This window comes from Phalangium opilio, unplaced genomic scaffold (assembly GCF_054372755.1).
Source record: "Phalangium opilio isolate 3A_F unplaced genomic scaffold, DU_Popi_V2 ptg000105l_1, whole genome shotgun sequence".
NCBI lineage: Eukaryota > Metazoa > Arthropoda > Arachnida > Opiliones > Phalangiidae > Phalangium > Phalangium opilio.
In genome coordinates, this window is record NW_028324207.1 from 8,994,785 (window position 1) to 9,003,890 (window position 9,106).

At 41.6% G+C, this 9,106-nt stretch overlaps 1 protein-coding gene across 1 annotated transcript; it reads left to right on the forward strand.

Moving 5' to 3' along the window:
• Window positions 1–2,736: 2,736 nt before the first annotated feature.
• Window positions 2,737–8,058, forward strand: LOC149629858 (uncharacterized). The gene is made up of 4 exons (XM_089851544.1): window positions 2,737–5,403; window positions 5,479–5,690; window positions 5,755–5,904; window positions 5,982–8,058. The coding sequence occupies exon 1, from the start codon at window positions 3,067–3,069 to the stop codon at window positions 4,864–4,866; it is 1,800 nt and encodes a 599-aa protein (XP_089707670.1). The 5' UTR covers window positions 2,737–3,066; the 3' UTR covers window positions 4,867–5,403; window positions 5,479–5,690; window positions 5,755–5,904; window positions 5,982–8,058.
• The last annotated feature ends 1,048 nt before the right edge of the window (window positions 8,059–9,106 follow it).

The window sequence follows — 9,106 nt, forward strand, 5'->3', positions numbered from 1 at the left end:
CCCTCCCGTAGCTTAATAGCATTAAGTCGATGTGTGCTGTCGTGCGCTAGAATCTTCATGACCCTAGCCGTGGCAGGGACATTGGAGATTTGCTCACAGAAGGTCCGCCAGGAGTCCTTCTTAGCAGCTCTAATGGCCCTGTTGTAGGCGTTAAGGGACTGCCTGTATCCAGCCCAGTCACCCGTGCGCTTGGCTTTGTTAAAGAGCCTGCGCGTGTATTTACGAAGCCGGCTGAGATCCGCGTTCCACCAAGGGACAAGCCTCGAGCGGTTGACGGTCTTAAGTGGGCAGTTCCGGTGGAACGACTCCATGATGGAGCACTGTAAATCACCAGCAGCCCGATCAAGATCCTTAGGTGAAGTAAGTTTAAGAGTGTGACCCCCTCCGTAGCGTAGGATTAGGTCTTCCCTATAGCCGGCCCAATTAGTCCGTTTTGGGTTGCGTATCTCCGTCCCCGCCGGGACAGAAGTAATCGCGACAGTAAAGCAGATGTGCCTATGATCCGACAGAGACGGTTCATTTGACACATGCCAGTTAGACACGGAAGACACGAGGTTTTCTGTGGCTAGCGTGAGGTCAATGACCTCCCTTCTATTAGAAGTAACAAAAGTAGGTTCATTGTTTTGATTAAGAATATAGAGTTTACAACCAACTAAATATTCTAGTAAATCATCACCCCTCTTGTTGCAGTCAGAGCTGCCCCACGTGATGTGATGAGCATTGGCATCGCAGCCAATGATTAGCTTGTCCCCTCTCTTTTCACATTGATTGACCAAATTGATCACCTCAATTGTCGGGAGAGAGTCCGCGTCGTGGGCAAAGTATGCGGAGGCAGCCGTGATAGTCAACTTGGCATGCCCAGTGGCCAGGACTAGATTCACGGCCGCCGTGTCCTGGGAAGTGTACAGCGGTAGAGAGATACAACAAAGATCCCTCCGAACCAAAATACACGCCCTAGGTCTAGCAGCAGTTTGGTCATAGAATAGTGACCCCGCCGCGTCAAGACCGAGGATTTTGCCATGGCAAATCCACGGTTCTTGTATGAGGGCCAGATCAAGACCCTCTATAGCAAACCTCCTGCAGAGTACCGCAGAGGCCGCCTTACTGTGGTGCAAGTTGATTTGAATTGCACGTAGCGTCCCCATGGTCCCTAAGAGAGGGGTTCAGAAGGGACCTAGCTACACCTCATCGGTCCCGAGAGGGCTAATGGCACCTCCCCCCCCGACAGGCGAGCTCCCAGTCCCAAGATCCTCCCCCTCACCAGGACCACTAGGACGCTCATCGGCTGAACCCCGAAGGGTCCCATCCGATTCTTCCAGTAGGGTGGACTCATCCATGGAAGAACAGACTTCCGAATGAGCCACCCCCCCCTCCCCCTCTGTGCCTAGAGCGACACCAGAGAGCTCCTCCGCGAGATCCCCCATCTCGCTAGTCCCACCCCCCGCCGCAGACTCGGCTACAGTGGTTTTAGTGGTTTCCGTGTTCTGAAGGAGTTTGAAGGAACCCTTGTCCACTCCAGTATAGCCCACGAAACCAGCATTCTTAATGGCTTCCAATGAGGAGCCATCAATTAGCAGTACCCAGTACCGTACGGCCCTGTCCACGTACGTCCGGATACATTTCCAGCGTTCAGTGGCAAAACCTGCATTAAGGACCTTTAGGCGCCGAAACAGCACCGCCGGCTCCTTGGTGATCTGGTCCTTGGTGCGGAACATTACCTTAAACGGCTTAGGGAGTTCGCTAGCTCTCATTACTGAGAGCACCGCATCCCCCACCACCGAGTAGGCTAAGTTGTCCTTCAACCATTGCCCAGTGAACGAATCCTCACAGGAGTATACTAGGGCCCCGGTCGTCAGGCTAAAGTTCGCAAGGCGCGGTAGAGGGCTCCCCGAAGGTATCCCATCCAGCGCCCTTAGAATCGCCTTCTGAATTGGGCCCACGTCTTCCTCCGTGATGACCGCCGTCGGATAGCCTTTTTTGACAATGGCCATCTTTTCTGAGCTGGCGGCGTCACTATAGGACTTAGCCTTTTTCGACGCCGCCTGCGAGGTACTTGGTGAGGGAGTCGAATCCTCCGCTCTGGGCCTCTTCATTGGGTTGTCACGAGCCATCGCACCCCCAGCGGCGGTGGAGACCGTTTCAGACCCCGATTTGACCTTTTGCCGAGCAATCCGTCGTTTGAGACGACGACGCAAGGTACTTTTCGAGGGCTTGCCAGACACACGCACCGATAAATCGTCACGAGTATCGCTGGATACAAGCCCTTGTGAAGTGGTATCAGTGTGGGTTCTGCCTTGAGCAGACCCCTGCACCGTAGGTTTGGTAGTGTTAGAGTTGTTTTGATTTAATTTATCCATGGGAATCCCACGAGTAAGGGGGCAAGTAAAAGGTCACCACCCGGTAGTCCCCCACCCGGGTGGAAGGCTAGATACAACGGGGTGTCGCCCGGTGCCCCGAGGGGATCGTTAGCGATACCGAAGTTTTACTTCCCCAGTACCATGCAGCCCTCGGCACGATGCCTCAACACCTTGGCTTGGGAAGGGCGCGTATCCGCTTAGCCCACACAACGTAGTGGTAAACCAGCTCTCACCACCGAGGAGGTGTGATACTCCGCATCGATGAGGACCCAAGCTAGCGTGTGTGAAGTTAAAAACGCGAGCGGGAAGCCAAAGCAAGGGGGGGAAAAAGATACACCCCATCTAGCTTGCGTCCCCAACTTCGAGAGCCTATGTTTTGTATCATGTAAAAAGCAAAGAAACTCCGTTGCGTCTCTTTGTTACAGGGGGCGCTGGTGTGGGGAAAAGTCTTTTGATTAGTGCTATATTTGAATCTGTGTCAAGGTTTTACAACAAACAACCTGGGAGTAATCCATCGGAAGCGAAAGTAATCCGTTGCGCACCTACTGGCAAGGCTGCCTTTAACATAGGTGGGGCAACTTTGCACAGTACTTTTAGTTTACCCGTTAGCCAATTTGGTGGAAATATATCGAGATTGGAAAGTGAAACACTTCATAAATGCAGGTTACTCTATGGTCAAGTAAAACTAGTAATAATTGACGAAATTTCAATGGTTGGAGCGAAGGTGTTTAATCGGGTAAACGCTAGGTTACAAGAGATTATGGGTTGTCCTGATTATTTTGGTGGTGTGTCTGTCGTTCTAGTTGGAGACTTTAACCAATTGAGACCAGTTTGCGATTATTTCGCATTTCAAGGTCAAAGTGAGAAAGATAATCCTTACGCGTCGTTAATTGGTAACCCAATATGGGAGCAATTTGAATTTGCCGAACTTGAGGAAATTATGAGACAGAGGGATGATAAAATATTTGCTGAAGCTTTAAATAGAATGGCTGTGGGAAGTATGACTCAAAATGATATTGATTTCTTTAGTAGTCTGGAGGTAACGCCTGAGCGTGTACCCCCAAAAGAAGCGATACATCTTTTCGCCACTAACGCGGAAGTAAACCAATTCAATCAAAATAAGCTTTTAAACATGAATACGGAAAAGGCTGTTTCGGTTTCAGTAGATGTTGTCAATGGTGATCTTAGTAGTGAAGTTAAAAATAACATACTTTCCCAAGTTGAAAAGTTAGCAACGTCTGATACGTATGGTCTGCCCAAACAATTGACTCTTGCGTGTGGCGCGAGATATATGATGACCAACAATGTTGACACCTCTGACGGACTAACTAATGGCGCGACAGGTTGGTTAAGAAAGATAGAGTACGGCACAAATAGGGTCGGGGATAAAATCCCGTTCAGGGTATGGATGGAGTTTGACGATCCCAAAGTTGGGAAAATGTTGAGGCAAAAATGTCATGGTTTATATTTGAATAGTGATATTAGCGCTTCGTGGACGCCTGTTGAAAAGGTCATCAAGTCGTTTAATAGAAAATGGAGACAAAATAATGCCTCAGTTTCTAGGAAACAATTGCCTTTGGTTGTTTCTGAGGCCATTACGATACATAAAAGTCAGGGTGATACTTACTCCTCGGTAGTGGTTCATTGTAAGGCTACAAAAAAAATTGAAAGAGCGCATTTATATGTGGCTTGTAGTAGAGCGAAAACCGCTTCCGGTTTATATATTGATGGAAAATTTAAAGTTCCTAATTCACCCAAAAACAACCTAGTCGAATTGGAACTTAAGAGGTTGCGAGACACAAAAAGCATCGAACTACCTTTCTTGCATGATCCCCTTTACATTTATGTACATAACGTGCAGTCTTTAAATGCTCATTTAGAAGATGTTTTAGCAGACAATGTAATAATGAAAAGTCAAATGTTATGTTTTGTTGAAACGTGGAAAAAAGAGACGGACGATTTTAGAGTGCCATCTTTTAAGGAAGTAGGTGGTATTTACTTGCCAAGTACGGCACGCAGAGTTGCTTTTGGTTCGTCCATATATTTAAGAGACACGCCTAAAAACGAAGTTAAAGAGATAGATACTAGAGTTTTACGAAGCGACATTCCTGTTAGAAATTCTCACGTGGAACGTTGCTGGTTAGATGTTTACATAGAAGGAGAACTTATATCTGTGGTATTGTTGTACAAATCTCCCTTAGGAAGTTTGAGAACTGTGTTTGAGGACTTTAACCCTTTGTTTGACATGAAATATGATTCGTCTATTCCAACAGTTGTGGTTGGAGATTTCAATATTAACTTTTTAAAGAGCCAAACGGCACTGAGAATGTTCTTTGATTCACATGGAATATCTCTTTTGCCGGGTCTAGAACAAAAGTATTCGACTGACTATCATTGTCAATTAGATTTGGCGTTTGGTAACAATCTTTTTCGAGACCGATACGATGCATGTTATAGAGAGTCTTATTATTCTTACCACAAGGGTATTTGCATTTTTAAAAGAACATAGTTTGAAATGGAAAAATTTATTTAAAGCAAGGTGGAGCTCCAGTGCGCCCCTTATTGACGACCTTTCTATTGTACATTGGGTTTAGCTTGTTAGGATAATTTTCAGATCCTCCCTAATGCATTAAGTTTCATTGTTACCTACCTACGGCAATGTAAAATTATTATGTATATACAAGGTTAGGCATCATGGTAGGGGCGCCAATGGAGCCGCATGTTGCTTTAAGGGTCTAAACTACGAGAAATAGGCTTGGGATCCTTGGCTAAGAAACCCACATATGGCTTGGGATCCTGTACTAAGAAACCTAAAATTAGGCTTGGGATCCTGTACTAAGAAACCTAAAATTAGGCTTGGGATCCTGTACTAAGAAACCTAAAATTAGGCTTGGGATCCTGTACTAAGAAACCTAAAATTAGGCTTGGGATCCTGTACTAAGAGACCCACTTAAGGCTTGGGATCCTTGACTAAGAGACCCACACAAGGCTTGGGATCCTTGACTAAAGAACCCACATCTGACTTCAAGATTTGAAAAAAAAAATGGTAAGTATCATTATTGGAATTGACGGTCATATAAGTTTGGTATTAATCCATTTAAAAAATGGTATATTTTATGAGTAACCTGGAGGATTGGCGTAGTTCATGAGTAGCCTAGAGGATTTGCGTAGTTCATGAATAACCTAGAGGTTATGCGTAGTTCATGAATACCCTAGAGGTTATGCGTAGTTCATGAATACCCTAGAGGATATGCGTAGTTCATGAATACCCTACAGCATTGGTTTAGTTCATGGGTAACCATGGAGGACAAGGCCAACGAAATTGTAAACAAGGTATGTAATAGTGATAATTAGTTAATGGGGATAATCGTTGAGGTGATTTATTGTGGTTCTTCAGAAAATACGTCGGGAAATATATCTCAAGGCTTATCCTTAGGCTTAATAAAGGTGAAATACAACTCTCAAAACGTTAAAATGGTTGCGTCAGATGATTGAGATCTGGAGCGGCAACTGTGGGTTCATGTAAAGGCGAACCACTGAACAAAGTGTAAGTGTTGCACCAAGTTTCATAGGTTTGGTGAAGAATGGAGCAATTTTGTATAGCGTACTTTAAAAATGTTTTAGGTATGGCGAAGCGGAAATGGCTGAATAATCGGCGACAATTCAATAGTCCTAGTCGAAAATCCCCTTTTTTCGGCAAAACGCGGCCGAGGTGATTTTGAAAATGTTCCTGGCTGCGTTTTCTGCCGTTGGTAACACTGCAGCGTCCTCAAAAGTTGGCCAACGCTCAAAGCGGAAGTTGGACTTCGCCGCAATTGATCGACTAGAACTATAGTTCTAGCACGTTCAATGTTATGGGAGCAGCAAGTAGAGCAATACAAGGGCGGGCTGCATAGCGGTCTAGCAGTGGAAATACAGAAAGGAGAAAAACTTAACGCCAAGAGGCAGAGTTTTCCTATTTTGTGGAACTGGAGTCGTCTTGGTCTTTGTTATCTGAAACGTACAGCGCCAATACACCTATGTAATAGTTTCGAAAAAACGAAACTTTATGAACTACGCCTCATCTACTAGGTTATTGCTTTCTTTCGGACGCTATCCACCAAACATTCATCCTTAAACAGTCTGAAGAAGTTTTTAATATTAATAGTCCTAATTTGATTGTGGTTTTTTCCCAAATGGGTTTTCCCAGAACCTTTTTTCCCACATGCGCTGTGGGTTTTTATGGTTCGAATTAGCTTGTATTATGACATGAATATTTGATATCCATTGCATCGTTTGTTAATGCTATTAATCAATTTATTCGTGGATAGCTCAGACGTCAGAGTGGAAAATCAATAATTTAAAAATAAGTGTTTTAATATTAATAATTCAACTGTGATTATGGTTTTTTCCCAAATGGGTTTTCCCAGAACCTTTTTTCCCCACATGCGCTGTGGGTTTTTATGGTTCGAATTAGCTTGTATTATGACATGAATATTTGACATCCATTGCATCGTTTGTTAATGCTATTAATCAATTTATTCGTGGATAGCTCAGACGTCAGAGTGGAAAATCAATAATTTAAAAATAAGTGTTTCAATATTAATAATTCAACTGTGATTATGGTTTTTTCCCAAATGGGTTTTCCCAGAACCTTTTTTCCCACATGCGCTGTGGGTTTTTATGGTTCGAATTAGCTTGTATTATGACATGAATATTTGACATCCATTGCATCGTTTGTTAATGCTATTAATCAATTTATTCGTGGATAGCTCAGACGTCAGAGTGGAAAATCAATAATTTAAAAATGTGTTTTAATATTAATAATTCAACTGTGATTATGGTTTTTTTCCCAAATGGGTTTTCCCAGAACCTTTTTTCCCACATGCGCTGTGGGTTTTTATGGTTCGAATTAGCTTGTATTATGACATGAATATTTGACATCCATTGCATCGTTTGTTAATGCTATTAATCAATTTATTCGTGGATAGCTCAGACGTCAGAGTGGAAAATCAATAATTTAAAAATAAGTGTTTCAATATTAATAATTCAACTGTGATTATGGTTTTTTCCCAAATGGGTTTTCCCAGAACCTTTTTTCCCACATGCGCTGTGGGTTTTTATGGTTCGAATTAGCTTGTATTATGACATGAATATTTGACATCCATTGCATCGTTTGTTAATGCTATTAATCAATTTATTCGTGGATAGCTCAGACGTCAGAGTGGAAAATCAATAATTTAAAAATAAGTGTTTCAATATTAATAATTCAACTGTGATTATGGTTTTTTCCCAAATGGGTTTTCCCAGAACCTTTTTTCCCATATGCGCTGTGGGTTTTTATGGTTCGAATTTGCTTAATGTTAAATTATACTGAAGGTTCCAATATATAATGTTAAATAACTATTCATTGTTGTATATAGATAGAAACGTTGAAGTATTATAAATACTGTTCTGTTAATGGTTTTTCAAGAACCTTTTGTTCCCATATGTATTGTGGGTTTTATGGTTTTAATTAGGTTATATTTAACTTTTACTGTACAGTTTAATGTATTATGTTATTTATTTCTTTGTATATATTGAAGTATTGTTGAAGTGTTATAAATACTGTCTTCTGAGCCTAATGTAATATTATAAATACTGTCTTCTGAGCCTAATGTACTTTCAGAATGTTATGGTCTTGAATTAAATGAAAAGTAAATAAAGTGAACGTTAAAATATATGACATCGTCCCTATATTATGTAAGATGAACCTCGTTCGGCCGTCGAAGGTAATTTAAGACAAGTAATGATGATAATATACAAGTATGAAGTCGATAAGTTTTATAATATAGGGGTAATTAAGTGACTATTTTAAAATTCAATTTCTGCACTTGCAAAGAATTAAAAAAAGCGATAGATGCATATATTTAGGTTGTTTAAGGGGTAGTGATAGTCATCTCCACTCGGAGAGGTAATATTTTGGCTTTCCCAACTTGTTGATTTTTCAAATATTGCGTTTATAAAGTCAGTAAGTTGTTCTTGCTTGTTTTGATTGTTCATTAATTCAATGAATACTTTGAGAATAATTATTTAATATTTTTTTCTTAAAAATTTCGTTATACACAGAAGGTAATCTTCCTCTGCTTCTTTCTATTCTGAATTTTTACGTTTTAATTTTTAAGCATTGTGAAAGACATAAGACGATTTAAATGATTTTGAACGGCTGTTTAGAGAAACAACCAACTTTAGTCGGTAGACTTGTTAGACTTGGTCACAAACGCAAGGAAATGAATAAATAAATAAATCTTTGATAAGACTAGCTACTAAAGTTAATGAAGTATCCATTGACACGACAGATTTATATTTCTTAAAATCGAGATAAAATATTTCTTATTATAATTAAGTCAGTCGTTTTAAAGCTGTCATGTTAAGTTTCTGGCCAATATCCTAACAAAAAAATTGGCTTTTCAATTATATGCCGCATGTGGCATTAAATCCCTTGCCGCGTCACGTTTATTGACCTTTCCACATTCTGACTTAAGTCATCCTGTCACCTATAACCTATCATTCGTTTGTAAGGGCTGGTTTTCACTTGGCGGAATTTCGGTCTTGTAGGGCGAATTCGAATTTTTGATTTTTCGGTCGAGCGCGGAGTAAAAGCCGGCAAACTGACCAATCACCTATAGTCATAGACGTCCAAAAAAAGACACATTAGCTGTGACGCCCAAGTTTCGTACTTCATATGTTTCAATGATTTACTTTTGATAGTACGAAATATCCTATCTTAA